General features: G+C 35.5%; 1 protein-coding gene across 1 annotated transcript in view; it reads right to left on the bottom strand.

The window, feature by feature from the left end:
- Positions 1 to 17,301, bottom strand: part of LOC112154559 (glutamate receptor ionotropic, NMDA 2C) — a 74,427-nt gene that overhangs the window by 28,823 nt on the left and 28,303 nt on the right. Inside the window, exons 4-7 of the mRNA XM_024285589.2 lie at positions 9,158 to 9,223; positions 7,911 to 8,099; positions 6,926 to 7,266; positions 5,145 to 5,259 (exon numbers count right to left, since the gene is read on the bottom strand). Coding sequence (XP_024141357.1) covers positions 5,145 to 5,259; positions 6,926 to 7,266; positions 7,911 to 8,099; positions 9,158 to 9,223 — 711 coding nt within the window. The remainder of the gene's footprint in view (positions 1 to 5,144; positions 5,260 to 6,925; positions 7,267 to 7,910; positions 8,100 to 9,157; positions 9,224 to 17,301) is intronic.

The following is a 17,301-nucleotide window of genomic DNA, read 5'->3' as shown; positions in this document are numbered from 1 at the left end:
GTGACACGATCCGAACCGTGAGTTTTGTGATCCGCAACACCCCTAGTTGAAAGTGAGGTGACAGACAAGAATTTGATGTGCAAATCAACTTATTTAGGATGTAATTTATACCCCAGATTGACTTAAAGTGTGTAAAACATGTCGAGTCTTAGTCAAGGGTTCTTTAAGATCATAAACATTGGGCTAATTGGACCAGGCAGGGAGAGCCGCTTCATTTTAAACTTCAATTTTGGTTTGTTTTCCCATCATTATGTTTAAAAGTTTACAACTGCTCATTTAAAGGTGGTTTTACCTAAAATCACCACCGTGCAAGTAGAAAATATGCATGAAACTATCAAAAAGTTGTTGGCGGGAGGCTATTATCATCTACAACTGCTCTAAAGATGTTTTGCAACTCTGTCTTTGATTGAGCTGTCACAAAAAACACAAAAAATTCAATCGGCATTCTTCCAATCCGCATCAGGGTTCACTTGCAAATGAAACTGTGATTTTATTTTGTCCAGTTTTACTTAAGATTTGAATTGATTTGAAGCAGAATATTTGAGGAAACAAACTTTATTGTGTAAAAAAGCAGGAAGCTGCTTATAAAAAAACAAATAAACAGGATTTAGGATCAAATTAATAGAATCAAACATTTAAATGTAAGTTTGTGTGATCTCACACTTTAATTAATTTCTCAAAAAAACACATACTTAATAAAACTATCCACATGTACTATCACAGTTTCTGTCCCACTTATGCTCCCCCAGTCAAACTGCAACAATCCAGTGTCACAATGACTACATAATCACAAGTAAAATTTTAGAAAAGGCATGTTTAGAAAATTTTGTTGGCAAGTTCACTGTGAGGGACCTTATTGAAGCTATTTTTTCATACATTTGACTAAAAGTTATGCTCTCTAAAATCAACTTTTCATCTTGGTCTTAACTTTGAACCAAAGGTCGCTGGTTTATGTTGAGTTTTACTTCATAGAAACACTATTTTTTTTTATTTTTTTTGTCATTTAAGTTGTTTTGAATTTTACTAAAGTTTGTATAAATAAATAAAAAAAAAAGAAGAAGTATAAACACAACCACAGGAAAAATATGAAACTTTTTAGTTTCCAGCCCTCAACGGAGCTGATTTCAGCGTTCATTTGGCAAGATAAGCTCAGCATGGGTTAACAAATCTAATAAGCTGCATTTACACGGCGCATTTTACACGCAAACAAGAACACATGTTTAGTCCATTGTGTTCACACTGGACAAGCAGGGAGGGGCTTCTTCTCTAGCTGCTGTTTACTAGTGCATGTCCACCACAGTTGAAAGAGGCTTGATGTGAAATGTTGAGGCAGTGCAAATTTCGCCAATCTTGCTCCAGACTTTTTTCTGTCACAGCTCTATATTCTGATATATGAAAGATTGCGGCGGGTTCACATCGCACTGGGAAGCACCACGAACTGGAGTGTGCGAGGTATCCGCGTATTTTTGGTGATGGTTGACAGGCGCTTCTGCTTAGCTGTGGTTACTTAGAGCTTCTACAATGAATTTGACATCGGCCATCTTGACTTGTCGCCAACTGCTCTCTGTCTCTCTTGTTGGTAATGTTTTTGGTCATCCAAAACCACACCCCCGCTCCGTAGTCAGACCATTTCATTGATCTGTGTGTGTGTGTTTTATTTTTGGTGCTGTCCGTTGTTCGTGTGCTTAAAGGGTTCCCCGTCCATTTCCGTTTTCATGTGTACGCAGACTTTTGAAAAGCACATCAAGCTGTCTGCTATGCTCACACAAACACAGGCGCACACACACACTCACTGCGACCCTGCATGGAGAAATGGCATCAGCTGACTTAGAAGCAGCTTGAAAATATCCTGATAATCGCGCAGGATAATTATCATCCAGAGCCGATGTTTATTATGGATGAAATTCAAATTGTCAAATTCTAATTCTATTAGCACTGAGCTAATGAAGGAGGAAGCGCACACTTTTTTAAGGCACAGAGAGACAGAGTGACACTCATGAAAAGTTTGTCTATTGTTCTGGATAAAAAAAAAAAAGAATTTGAATTGAGCATTACTCCAATGTTATTTCATAAATCTTTGCAAAACATGATCAGAAGTGTTTTCATGATTATGGATCCATACATTTCTTCGGCTGTGGGGGTTGAGACGGAGACAACGGTTCTCCATTTTCGGCAAATTTCCAGAGGTCTCCGGTCCTTGACCTCCACAAATAAGGGGGGAATACTGTATTTTCATCTCTACGGTCTGTTTATATACAAAAATCTGATTGCATTTGTCAATAGTGGTAATTTATTGTGAAAATGTGGTTTTATTTTAAAAATCGACAGGATTTTCTCGTGGTGTAACTTCAGGATGGACATAGATTGCTCGTGGCTCACACAAAAAATAGACCAGATGTCGAAACAATCACTGCACTGCGCAAGCCGGCAAAAGGTTTTTGGAGGGAGGAATTCATGTCTGGTGTGAACTAAACGATATGTTGATAAAGCTGTGCGTGCGGTGTGAACCCGGTATTGGTGTCATAAAATTCCATCCGGGAACAAACCATATTTGTTATTTTCTTCTTTATGATCAAATGGTTGGCACTTCTGTCTCTGATCGGTCAGAGTTCAACCTTGTTTAATTTCTAATGCATATTCAATGGCCGCACAATCTGTATGTAGAATGGCATAAATGGCATATTTGAAGAAGAAGAAAAAGACCCAAAGCCCTTTATATTCACAGTCTCATTCACCCATTGGTACACATTCACTGCCAAACACTGGCTCCAAAACTACCAGGAGCAATATGTGGCCTTGCTCGAGGACACTTCAATACATGAGTATGCAAACCGGAAAGCGAACCTGCGATCTTCCAGTCAGAGGTCGACCACTCTACCTCTGCATCATGACTGCCCAAAGAACCCAAACATGGTCGTAGAAATGTGCATAGCAACACCCAAACACAAAAGTTTTGACTGTGGAAGCCCAAAATGCTCATTTACGCCTGTTTTCACAGACTTTTCATTGAGAGTGGTCGCTTGAACTCCCGTTGCCAAAAGCGGTGTGAACGTAGCTCTACAGGGCCACACAGTTAGATAACCACGCACTCTCACCTGAGGGTCATTTAAAACAGCAGTCAACTTAACATGCACGCTTTGAGGCTTTGGGAGGAAACCTGAGTAATTAGAGGAAAAAAAAACTCCACAAAGAAAGACACCTGCAGGGTAACTGAACCACCATGGAGCAAGGTCAGCCGGCTACTGCAACGCAAGTGCCTGAAACTGCTGATGCAATTGAAGTCCTTTGATTTAGTGCAGGGCCAATCACTGAACAGAAAAAAAATGCAATGGTATTTGATCTATGGATCCCAAAAAGGAATAATAATCAGTTCTCCAGGAAAAAAGTAAAATGTACAAAGAAGACACTCGTGTAAATGAAGAGACAAATGTCACCCCCACCAGAGGAAGAGGAACAACATCATGTTAACCTGTCAGATTGTCACAGTGACGGAGAGAACCTTGAAAAGAGCACACGGATGTGTCATCATAACAGATGAGATACATGGCAGTGGGAGGAGAAGACGAACATGCGATGAGCGATCAGGAAGTAATGAGGCAGGGATGAAAAGGAATGGGATTGAGACGGCAGACACCTGCAGAAGAAGAGATATCAGGCAAATAACACCGCAGACTCAAAAACAAACATTTATGAAAATGATTCTTGCAAATTGAATGAACTCATCTCAAAATCTGACTTTCTTTTGTTGTATAGTCACTCTGATTTGGATTTGAGGTCATTGTTCTGTTTCATGACCCAGTTTTGACCCGTCAGACAGATGGCCTCACATGTGTCTCTACAACGTTCTGGTACACAGAGGAGCTTACGGACAGCTAGGGCCTTCACACGTGCCCAACACCCATTTCAGCAAGATTACAGCCCACGCCCCTGTCATACACAGACAAATCCATAAAAACCTGGGAGGACCTGACATTGATAACACAGAACAAAACTGTATGTTGTTGGCTTCTCTGTTTAGTTGCACTTTTACAATAAAGCCGTCAAACCCAAAGTCTGTAAAATGAGAAAGTGACACCTCGTCACTACCCAATCTGTAATATATTTACACTGGGATCAGAACCGCGGATTTGAGATTCAATGTAAAGTCTATGTAAACGTGCATATAGAGTTCTGTTTTGGGCTTCCGCATTCAAAACTCTCACATTCACTCAAATTTTTAAGTCTGTCTTTGGGCTCTACATACAAAACGTGCAGCAACATGTCAAAAGTTTAATCAGTTGACCAATCAGTGACTCGGATTTGGTAGTGATGTTTGAACAGTGTTCTTTTCAAAACATGGAAGTCCCAGTTTGTTGAAAATCAATCATGAAGGCGATTTCTTATATCAGAAAAGAGCTAAGAAAGAAATGAAGTCTGGACCAAGAGTATACGTGCTAATTGGGTAGCGACAGACCTGTGTGACCATCATACACTAATAGTGTGTACAAAAACCGCGTTACGCACATTCTTGAACGCACCACACATGCCTGATCTGTAGGTACTCCAACGCCTACCCAGTCAGTAAGCAGCCTATGACCTGACATGGGTAAAAAATTACTAATTTGCTCCCACGGAAAAAAAGAGAAGTTATGAGAGATTATGGGAAAGTACTACAGGTGTCTCAGATTAAAATACTGTGGAATAAAAAAGGAAAACTCATGTAAATTCTTTATTAAATATAGAAAAACTAAGACTGCACAAACATTAGTATGAAAGTTTAATTCTATTTTGAAAACAGATGCATCAATATAAATGTCACCACATCGTAACATCTATATTTACCGCTCTGTGTGCTGTAATAACAAAAATGAGGCCAAAACCTAAAGCTGTTTTTTAGCTTTCTTCTGAATCTGCTACACTGTAACTAATCTCAACTCTATAAATAAACAGTGACTTTATTTAGCAACCATTGATTGTCTATCTGTGTCAGTGATCTGAGTTCATAATATTTGGAGTGCACTTCAAGCTTGTCTTTGTCGCATTACCTTGTGACAGTGGAGAGCACCACTACAATCACCTGCTTTTTTCACACTAAATCTATTTTATGGATGATTTTGAGATACTATCATCACTTTTTCATTCATAAAACTGCACATCCGGTGTACCTTGTCCCATTGTCTTTCTCGGTCCAGAGTGATGATGACCATGGAGGGGTTGGAGAGGAAGCCCTGGCTGTTAAACGACAGATCTTTCCTTTCCCACGTCACATTCAGCATGTGCCTGTGTGTGTGTGCAAAGCAGGAGAAAAAAAGGATGCAATCAAAGAACTTGACTAAAGGATTTCACACATGCATTATTACCCACTCACTGACAATGATAAATGCACAAATGAAGCCTAAAGCTCCCACTGGAAGGTTTGATTTAAGACGGGAAGAAGCTAATTAGAGCTTAATAACAACAGGTAATTGGTTGGACATCAGAGCATTTCTGCTAAAAGTTTTATTCTCTGTTAAGTTATAAATTCTTTATAGACTGGGCTGTAAATAATTAATACAAACTAATTAGCATAGTAAAAAACGTGCTAAATTGGTACCTGCCTTACAGTTTCCAGGTAATGTACAATTTGATTACAGCAAAAACAAGTCAAAGACAAACTATTTGGTTGCTTAGTTACCTTTATATTTTAGAAACAGACTTTTTTCATCACTGTATGATGTTTCAGTTTTTCTGAAGGTTTAAAAGGTGAAAGGCGTTATTTTTATGAGACAATCTTGTCATCATTATCTTGCAGGCTCAAAAACGGACTTTCGAACGACCGCTTCCTACATGTAAAGATGCGTATACTCACGTTTTAGTCTTATATGTTCAAAACTCTCATGTTCATACGTCACTTTGCAAGTTTTAAAGTCCGATTTTGGGCTCAACGTACAAAATGAGCAACTACTGAACCTGCTGAATGTTGCAATCTTTTTTAAATGAGCAACTTTTAGTGTTTTTTAGTTTAAATTGTTAATTGACAAGTTTAATGTAATTTAATGTATTTTAATAACTATTAGTTGCAGCAGCAAAAACACAAAGAAGCATAATAAAGAAGAAAAAAGTCATATAAGTTGCCCTTTTGGGAGAAATTAATTTAACAAAATATGATAACAAGAACGGACGTTTCATCTTGAAAGACAAATCATAATAATGGATCATAAATAGGCTCATATATTAGTTATTTTTCTACTAGCAACCAGTTGCTCTTTAGCGTTTGTTCCCACTAACAACCACAAGAGGGCGCTGCACTTTCTTCTGATAGTCCCAGAAGAAGAAGTGTGGTCCAAAACAAACATGGAGGAGAATCTGATTGTTCTCCTCTTCAATTTTGATATTTTTCAGATTTGCATCGAAGCATCCCAGTGAACAATTCAGTCCAAAAGTAAACCATATGGGCCCACGTTGAAATGTTCGCTGAGATTATTTTTATTTATTTATTTTTTTCTATTTTTTTCATATTTCCTTTTGTTCATCAGGCTTCCTAATTATACTCAAGCAGCAGGAAAAAAACCTCAGTATTTTTTCTCCCCCTTAAAAAAACGTTCTGTTGCTTTTACTCTGTGAAAGCAAAGAAACATTTAAATTTGATTCAAACTCTGAGTTACAAAAAAATGACGTTAAAAACCGTTCACTCCTGATTTCATTTCCAATTTTATAAATAAACATTCTATAATGCTTTTTCCATTTAAGGTGATACTAAATTAACGTCTTGATTTAAAGGTAAGTAGAAAATTAAATTGTTTCCACATTGTCTTCACTTTGAACAGCAAAAGTTTTAATCTGAGATTATTTTGCTTTTTAAATTGAATGGCTTTTTGCTTAGAGAATAAAAGCTTGTTTTTCTAATAAAAAGACATTGCAAAAGGATGTTCAGGTTTACAGAAGTAATCTTGACAGCATGTCTCACCTGAACAGAGTGTTGTTGTCGAACTGTTTTCCCGGCTTGTTGCAATCGCCGTATCCTTCAGGAATGAACCCATAATCCCTCTTGAAGCCTTCTGCCCCTTTGGCAACAATTGCAACCCCCTCCCTCACCCTTTGCCTCAAGCTTTTCCTCCACTGGTCTGTAATCACACCGATCACACCCACAGGGAAGCTGGCAGGTGGGGGGCTGTTGGGATTGCCTACGGCCAGGCTGGGGAGAATCCAGATGTACCCCGGGCCCAGCAGACCCACCTCAGCTGCCTGACGGAACAAGTACTGCGCCTCGTCGTGAGAGCAGTACGCCAGCAGGACCTGGGAGTCCACCTGCAGACGGAGAGTTTACGTTGGGATTCGCAGAACTGTTGTGCTGCTGTCCAGAAGCCAAAAACACCAGATGCTCACAGTTCAAAATCAAAAGTGCCACTTTAATATTTAAAGCGACTAAATCTGGCAGATTATTTGCAGCCTGTTTAGCAAGTCACTTTTATAGTTTTGCAACAAAAGTGACTTGAATTTGAGATGTTCTTTAGATTGACTTTATCTGGGAAAGCTTAAGAATGCAGAATTACTGTTTAAATTTATGGATATATGTAGAGAACAAAGATGATTCATAAATAATAAACATGCAAACCTGTTATTTTCACTTTTGAAACTTTTAAACAGAAATTATGAAATGATTTGGTTCTTTGACATTTTGGAAAACCATATTTTTGTCTTTTCCTTCCTTTAATTTGTTAAATCTAATATCCTTCTTTATATTTTGCTCTGTTTTTAGACCTGAAGAATGTGCTTTATTTGCTTTCACACAAAACATATTTATAATTTTGGCCCTCTGGTGATTCAGAAGCAGCACATTACATCTACACCAGCGACAGAACTGTCACCTTCAGTAAAAAATCATTTAAACATAAAAAAAAAAAAGAATGGCGTCTTCTTCAAGATTGTAGTGAGAATGCTCACCAACATACCTGCTGCAGAATGCGCTTGACTTTCAGGTCGTTTGCTCCAACAGACATTTCTAAAGTCATAATATCCTGCAGATCCCACAGGAAGTAGGACGTGTCCGTGTACGACTGCACTATGTCCACAAAGGTGTCGTAGCCGGGCAGCAAACTGGTGATCACAGCAAACTCGCCCCAGTCGTACTCCTCCAAGATCTGCAGAGATGTAAAGAACCACCAGAAATCACAAAGCTAGTAGCACTTCATGGTTATCATTGTCGCATTGGGATTTACATTGAGCTATTGGTAATAACTGTTACATAAACATTGATGATCCAACTTTATTTTGAAAGGACCCAAAAGATATATATCCCTAGTAGTGATGGGCACCTCGATTCTTTTAATTCGACTCCCTTCAAAGAATCGGCTCTTACGAGTCTCGATTCTTTATGAAGGATTCTTTGTGGGCCTTTATTTTACCATAACTTTGCAAAAATTGCTGGTTTGTATATTAAAAATGCTTTAATGTGTAGTGTACATTAGAAGCCTTAGAGTTGTCTCATTGTTTTTGCTTTTATTACATTACAAAAAAATATTTCATCTAATATTTTATTTAATCTAGTTGTTTTGTTTATTTTTTATTACTTAAGATTTTAATTTATTATTTGAGAGAATTAAATGACAGGCAACCCCGCAGAGCCCCTAATTGGTTGAGTCAATGCGGCGAGCTCGCCAATATTCTCAAATTTATCACATTGCTGCACCCAACACTCAAATCACATGTTTTTACAAGAAAAAAAAATAGTAAACTTATGACTTTAATCTTGTAATATATATATTTTTTTTCTTTTTTTTTGTTGGTGGCCCGAATGCTCCATTGTAGTTATATGCAATAAAGCAGCAAAAAAAGAACAAGAAAGTATTTTAAGTCTAAAATAATTCCTCAAAAGTGTTGATGTCACAGATGCTTTCGCCTGTAAAAAAAAAAAAAAAAAAAGGCTTTGCCTGGATAATGGGTTAAAATTAGACAAAGTACTCCGATTATGTGTTCACTTTCAAACACCTGGAACAGTACAGTAATCTGATCCCCTGAGACTTTGTACAATCCACGATAAACCCACATTCTACTAGGTTAGGGAAGTGGGTCAGGGATTCCCACTCTGACATCCATAATGCTCGTGTATGGAGTTAATCAGCATGAGAGATACCAGCTGTCAAATGTAACGTTCTAACCATTAAACGCCGTATTGTGTTAACAGGAGGCTCTGCTGTACCTTAAACATGCTGATGACCTGCTGCTCCAGAGACGCCCCCATCTGCAGAAAGGAGGATCCTTCAGCCTGTGAGGACCAAAAAACTCATTCAGGGTTTGGAAGAATGAACAAGGAAATAATAAAGGGTTCACACTAATACTGCATTTAGATTTGTTTAAATTTGCTTTTTATATCTGACAAAATGTTTAAAGCTCTTCATCGTAAAGAGCCCTTATAGACCCAACGAGAGCCATAAAGTCTGACTTTATCGTGAAAAAAATGCACAATAATTTTGTTTTTTTGTCGAGTAAACATTTATTTACAGATGTAACTTAAATATTATAATAATGAAATTACAACAGTGACCATATGTTTATATATATATATATATATATATATATATATAAATCTTGCAACTTATTTTACTTTTGACGGCAGCACACACTAGTTCCTTTCAAAATAAAACCCACTGTGTCAAAAAAGGTCAAACGTGATGTTTTTTATCATTCAAATGTTGGTGTGCCACCATAATTTTATTTTCATTTTACTCTCAGATAAACACATTTTAGTAGAATCTATTTATTAAAAAAAAAACTCAAAACATTTTGAATAAACTGAATACCAAACACATAACTGTAAATCATTTTAAATGGTTTTTATTCAAAAATGTAACTACTTTAGTGTAATTTACCAAAATATAACAATGTTTTTTTTTTGACAAACTACACATTTAAAACACATTTTTAAAGAACATTTCTACAGAATTTTCTAACAGTAACAATTATGCCTAGTCATTTGACATGTTAAAAATCTGAGCAGACATTACAAAACTTAGATGACTCTATTTTATATTCAATTGTTATGGGTCTATTTGTCTGCAAGTGGATGCATCAGCATTGGAGCAGAGAACAAAGACTTGCTGTATCACAAACCTCCGCTTTTTCAAACTGCAGGTATTTATCTGCTCGTGATTTATCACATTTGAGTAAAGAAATACTCAGAGATGCAGTTTTAATCTTAACTTCTCTTATATATTATCTCCATCATGAGAAAAATACTACAAGAGAATGTTAAAAACACAATCCTTTTACTCATTTTATTAAATTCTTGTGTATTTTATTGCATTTTTCATTTTATGCTGTTGTTTTTTCTTTTAATCTCTCTTTTTTATGAAGCCCTAATCATATTGGAAATTGCTGAATAAAAAAAAATATTTCACTTATTCACTCAAAATACCCACAGTTTATTTTGTTTTTACTGTTTCTTTTTCAGCGTCTCAAAGGCGATACAGAAGCTTTCTTATTTCTTCTTATTGTTTGTCATTATTTATATACATGTTCTATTTTTGATGTATTTTCAGTACATATTGCTGTAGTTATCTAACAAACTTTTTTTGCCAGAATTCTTTGTTGTGTATTTCCAAAATTATTCTATAATACAACATTTCAGGAAAAACAGAATTGGTATCAATGTGAATATTAATATCACCAATACTACGCTGATACTAACCCTGTAACGGCATGATATCTGATCAATAACCACATTTCCAGTATCGCCGACTCCTATTGATTTGTGCTTCTGGGAGTTAGTGGATGTTAGTTTTCTAATTATTTTTTTTTTTTTGGCTTTATTTCTTTTTACAGAACTGTGTGAAGTTCTTAAGCAAAGACACATGTGAGTGAAATTCATGTAAAACAAGTTATCGAGGCCTTTTAAATGCTTATTTAAATCTGGTCAGCTATTTCTTTTTACATTTTTTTTTCAAAAAGTAAAAACTAAAAATTCAAATAATCAATTTTCCTAAATTTTAACTTCAAAATTTTAGTTTGATGAATCTTAACCACTAAAAATAGCATAAAAACAATGATACGAATATCTTGATGAGTGAAAATCAACAAAGCAGAAGTTAAAGAAGAGATTAATAAAGAACAAATTTCCAAAACTGCTTCTACGGTCACTTTATTAGGAAAGTAATTAAAATGTGATCAAACTTTAGGAAAATACTGGAAAATGCTTAAAGAAATACAACAGCAAATTACTTTTCCTGTAAAGCTGTAGTCTCTTAATATGCAATAAGCTCCTAATATGACTGAACAGAACACAGCTGCCAAACAAACATTTGGAAATAAAAATGTAAATTCAGAGTGATGTGTTATTTAAGGCATCATTTCCATGCATGTGAACGACGCATTTTGTACATTTATTGATGCCTTTAGTTTACAAAAAGCCTTTGATGCTCCACTTTCGACCTTGTCTCTGCAGAGAAAACATTCAGTACTCCTGCTCTCTTTCTGTCAGGAAAAGCTGCTCCAATGCTGTGTGTGTTGGCATGAATTTGCATATCTACTAACTGTACGCTGACAGCAAAAAGTAGAGATTTGTACTACAGTGGGAAAAAAAACAAATGAAAGGACAAAAGCTGGAAACAGTGAGTGATTTATAGAGTGAGGTCAAAGGTGAATGGGAGTGTTTTAAACCATTGATGAGTAAAGGTTTGATATTAGATCATTGTCTCTATCACTGCAGTTTATCTTTAAAAATTCAAATCTAGAAATGTTGAAATGAAGAAAGAATGTGGTGATTGGTAAATTAAACCACATGATCTGTTTTAACCCCTTCATGCTGCTAAACAATACACCATTTCATCTGGGACTTCATTGATTTAGCATCGTCTTGAAAGAAAAAAACACATTTTTTTTAATTAAGAATAAAGAAAGTTGTAAGAGGTTTACCATTTGTTTGGATTTGTTTTTACTTTATTTAACAAGATGAAAAACTGATTGAGGTCAAAATCTCTTTTTCTGGATAAAAGGTCAGAACATCTAGTAAAACAAAAACAACAAAAGAAAATAAAATCCTAAATAAAACAAGTATTTAAGAGTAAATTAAGAACAGAGGACTAATAGAGGCAGGTTAGAAACATTGAAGGTCTTTTTTTGCTTCTTTTTTTAAGATCTTTATGAAGTGAAAAAAGTTCCCTCTATTCAGCAAATTTGGGCCATGAATTAATATTTTGTGTGCACAATTTAGTATTTTATTTGCATTTCTGAGCACAAATTACTAATTTATTTTTGTTTTTAGGCATAAATTAGCATTTTATTTGCATTTTGTGGGTACAAATAGGTATTTAATGGCCCCAATAGGTATTTTATGCTCACAAATTAGTATTCTGCGGCCACAAACTAGTTCTTTATTTGCATTTTGTGTGAATAAATTAGCATTTTTTGACCACAGATTAGTATTTTATGCTCACAAATTTATATTTTTTGTGCACAAATTATTATTTTAGTATTTTTAATTCTTACTAATAATTTGTGCGCACCAAATGCTAATTTGTGGCCATGAAATACTAATTTGTGCACATAAAATGGTAGTTTATTCACACAAAATACAAATTAGTGCCAACAAATTGGTAATTTTAGCACAATAAAATACTAATTCGTGGCCCAAAAATTATTAATTTGAGGCAACTAGTTTTTTGTTTTTATTTTTTATGTCCAGAGCCCTGTAGATCTTACTAAAAGCACAAAGAAGACTAAAATTAGACAGCTCCATCTTAATTTGCAGAGGGTTCCAGGCAGAAGAGGCAGCAGAAAAACTTGTTTTCGCAAATTGGTCCCATAACCGGTAACAACAAATGATAAAATTCACTTGAACAAGCATCATAATGACTTCTTGACCTTTTTAGAAGAAAATCTAAATAAATTGGAACAAGTTCCTGAAGAGTTTTGTAGATCAGAGTCATCCAGTGAGAATACCTTTGCATACACAATGAAGACCACTCAGCTGTGGTGTACAGATTCATGGTGATGTGTTACAAGTCTCAAAGCACAATAATGCACAGGGTTTACAGACTGAAGGCATTTTGTAAAGGCATTCACATACAAAACATCCCCATAATCCAACAAAGGTAAAAAGGTTGCAGATAATAGGAGTTTACGAGCTCTGCGGGAAAAGCGGGATTTATTTCTGTAATAGAATCCTCAGCTTACAGATCACATTTGCAATATGTGCCTAGAAAGACAAGTCCTGATCGAACCAAAATACAAGGTACTTAAGCTTGAAACTGCTTCTATGGATTTACCTTGGCCAGATTCTAATGATGTAATATGTTCTCTAGTAATTCATGTGAAAATAGCATGACTAAAGTGTTCTCAGCGTTTAGTGTCAATGTCAGTGTGTGAATGAAACTGAACTAAAGTGCAGACTGCCAATCCTGGAAAATTGAAGAAGAGCAACAATAATGGATTGAATATTTCACATAAAAGTCACAAAAGAAGTTTGAGAAATTGAACATAAATTAATGATATAATTAGAAAATAAAATGGGACCTAAACTTGAGCCTTGAGGAACTCCTTTAAAGATAATACCTGGAAGTGTGAAAACAAACCTTCTATAGCACATATAGTCTGAATATTAAATTGCAGCTTGATTTAGTGCTTTAGTTCTCCAACATTTTTACATTTAAATATACAAAGACAAGGTCATTCAGGCCCTCAGCCACAACGCCGTCTTTATAGACTCCCACCCACTCCCACCACACAAACATCACGCCATCCTACTTCAGCTCTTTCTAAACAAGAAACTCTCACAATTCTGTGCACTCTCTCCGTTACTTTATATAAGAAACATTTTAGCAGCACATGGACTCTTTTGACTTTGTGACTGAATTTATGACCTTAAGTAGGCTTCATTGTCAAATATTTAGTTAAACTTTTTTAATTAACTGACTTTTACTATTTCCTTATCATTTTTCATACTGTCGGACAGTTGTGCAGTACATTTCACTGCATATTTTACCATGTAAGTATGTGTCTGTGACAAAGAAAATTCAAATTTAAACTTACTGATTGCACATCACTGTTGACTTATCAATATCAGACTTTTTAAAGCTTTTTTCCAGAAAAAAAAATCTATTTTAATTTAAATTTACAGAGTGAGAAGTTGTAATTTTATCACCGTTTTTGTGTGATTTTTGTAATCAGTATATTTATTTATTTATAACCAAAGTAAAAACCTTTAAGGAAAAAAAGGCTAATCAATATTTGATTGAATTGCACAAAATAAAAATACAAATTGATCTGTGAATTTGATTCAGAAGTCCACCGTTGATATATAGAATCAATCAGTCAAAATAAATAAATTCACATAAAACAACTGAAGAGTTAATCAAAAAAGTTAAAAGACTTGAATTGAATCCCCCATTTTGTGTGAATGATTTTTTTAACAATATGTAATTGAGTTTGGAGATCTGAGCGGCATGGCGGTGCTTCGGGGCAGAAATAGACTCCTGATGTAAGAAAGTGAAAAAACATGCAACACGATGGTGTTTAAACTCAGAGTTGATGAACGGGAAAGTGCTTTTTTGGAAATGTATATCTTCCTCTGCTCGGTGGAACATCATGTGAGACTTCATGTGTGAAGGAATATGAAAGGAGATGAAAAAGAACAGATAATGGCGAACTATTAGGTGCCTCTTGGGACGAGGTCTCAGATCTTTTCAGTCTGCGCTCGTCTCCGAGGTGACTACCTGTCATCTCCTCTTTCTGTTGATCTTTCCCAGTTCAGAGGCTGTGCAAAGCCCAGGAGAGCTCCACAGCCCGAGGACTGCAAGAATATCACAGAGAAAATCTCAATTCTTTCAGTTTACCTCTGTCTGAGCTTGTATGAGGCTCACCTTTGGAGCAAAGCGTCACCAGACTGTTTCACTGGACTATAGTGGCTATAATTATAGCCTGTACAGTCTGGCTTTTACCAAATAAATAAACTAGTTGGCAGACTGTCTCACTTCAGCTGATTTGCTTGAGCTTTCCTGAGTTATGTCATTTGAATTTCAATCAAAGTTGCATCCGAGCTGCTAAACAAACTAGAGTTTTCGGTCCACCAAGACTTTTACTTCCTAATTAAACTCATCGGAGGACACTGACTTTCTTCTCCATTGTGAATTTTAATAAGAATCACATCAAAGTGACCTTCTTTTCCATGTTGAAATCTCAGAGTAACACACCCACATGAAGAGACAGGGTTCACCCTCCCCTTCTCTCATCCTCCTCTTCCCAGCCGTCGTCTTCCCGCCACCTTGGCAGTGCGGCTGTCACACACAGGCGTAATTAGCAGCCTTACCCCAGGAGCGTATGGTAATGTGACAGGAAGTCTGTGGACACGGTGGCTGCACACATACTCCTCTCCTCCCACAGTGCGGAGCGAACTTTGCGTGGTCCCTCCCCCTCATTGGAAGGACTCATCTTGGTCATAATTTGCACACAAAACAATTCTTCCAAGTTAATGTCAGTTTACAATGACTTATTCTTAAATGTTCTTGTATGAGGAACCTGTTGATTGCATATGTCTAACTTGTAACTTCACAATAAAGCAAAATAAAAAATCTGTTCTGACCAAATCACGTTTGACATTTGTTTTTGAAGATTTTTTCACAGTAGCACCCTAAAAATATACAAATGTGGCATTTGCAGACTAAACTCTTCAGAGTTTGGCTCTGTCTATTTCCTGGGTGATATTTGAACAGTATTGGTTACAGTATCCTGACAATCTCTTGTGCACAGCATAAATTGAACTAAAAAATATTTTTCTATCAATTTGCATTTTAAAAAATTCACATTTTAAAGTTAACATTTTTTAGGAATAAAATATTTTTAAATCGTTTGACATCCACACAAAAAAAATGTTTCCAATATCATTTTTATTAAGCTATAAGATGGGATCAACTTTAATACATGGCGTGATTTGGTAATTTTTAACTTGAAACAATGTTGTTTAAGATGCAAAAATATTAACATGAGTGTTCAGAAAACCCGCTGTCTCAAATTTGATACACTCATTTTTAACATGGTGTAACTGTATTATTAATAACTATTTATCTACAAATTTTACATCATTTTGATACAGGAAGTAGTCATTTTAAAACATGAGAAAGAATAGATTAGTTATTCTCACCACAAAGTTTTGAAAATTAGATCAAGTTTTTCCCGCCAAAAATGTTTTTGAGATTTCACAGAGGCTGCCATTTTGAAAAGAGCAGGAGAAGGCGTTCTACTGCCCCTAGTGGAATGATGGTGAACTACAGGAAAGAAAACATGGACCAAGTTCTATACAACAGGGTTTTAGGGAAAGTTTGGATTGTGCTAGTGAGATAGAGGGGTTAGAAATGTGTGTCAAACATTATACAATTTGGGCTAATTGGTTTATTCTTAAATTTGTTTGTATTTTTGTTTTCATCTAAACTTAAATCTGTAATTTCCGAATTTCTAAAAGTCTCGGATGTATAAACATAAAAAATGAGAAAATGTCTCTTTCCCGTAGTGGAAAACCTAAGATTATGAAATTTAAATATTAACTTCAACAACATATTTTATTAAAATTCACAATATAATAGTTTAAATCCCTGCAAACTATCTTGTGAAATAACACCAGAAGTCTGCTGTTTTGGTTGGTTTTGTGGGAAGAAATGCTTCAGAAGTTTGAGGAAACCCCACTGACCGGAATGATTTAGTTTGTCGGTGGCACCATCATGATGTGGGGAACTTCCTGATCAAAAACACTTCGTTAGATTTACTTAACCAGTGTCTGAAAACTAAATCAAAATCCCTAAATATTTATCCTTTGCTATAGACAATCACTTTACTCCACAAAAACAAGTCTGATACACAAGCAACTTTCTTTTTTTACAGAATGGATCCTTCCTGACATGTTCTAAAAATTACAAAATCAAAAATGAAGTTACAGCTGCAACATTTGAGCGCAAAGTAAACTTAACAATTACTAAAGATGAAACATTTTTTCATCTGCCCCGATTCATAACGATTTAAACCAAGAAATACTTCAATTTTAAGCTTAATTTTCTTAATTTTTGTTCTCCATTATCAGAAGAAATTCTCAAAAAATATGTTAAAAGCACCAAAAAGACCATTTTCATCACAAAAATTAAGACAATTCAATTATTTTTATCCCATGTGATTTTTTTCTAACAAGTAAGCAGGTAAGGAGGTTAAACATACTTTTACAGTAAAATACCAGTAAAAAAGGCAAAAGAAATAAGAAACTTTGATAAAAATCTACAGATATGCGTGTTTATAGAGATTTCTAAGCTATAGTGGAATTTAGAGCACATAAACAAAGCATTTTACTGTCTGCGGCAATTGTTCTAC

This window comes from Oryzias melastigma, linkage group LG19 (genome assembly GCF_002922805.2).
Source record: "Oryzias melastigma strain HK-1 linkage group LG19, ASM292280v2, whole genome shotgun sequence".
NCBI lineage: Eukaryota > Metazoa > Chordata > Actinopteri > Beloniformes > Adrianichthyidae > Oryzias > Oryzias melastigma.
The sequence above is the reverse complement of the archived record's forward strand: the minus strand, read 5'-3'. Positions and strand labels throughout refer to the sequence as shown.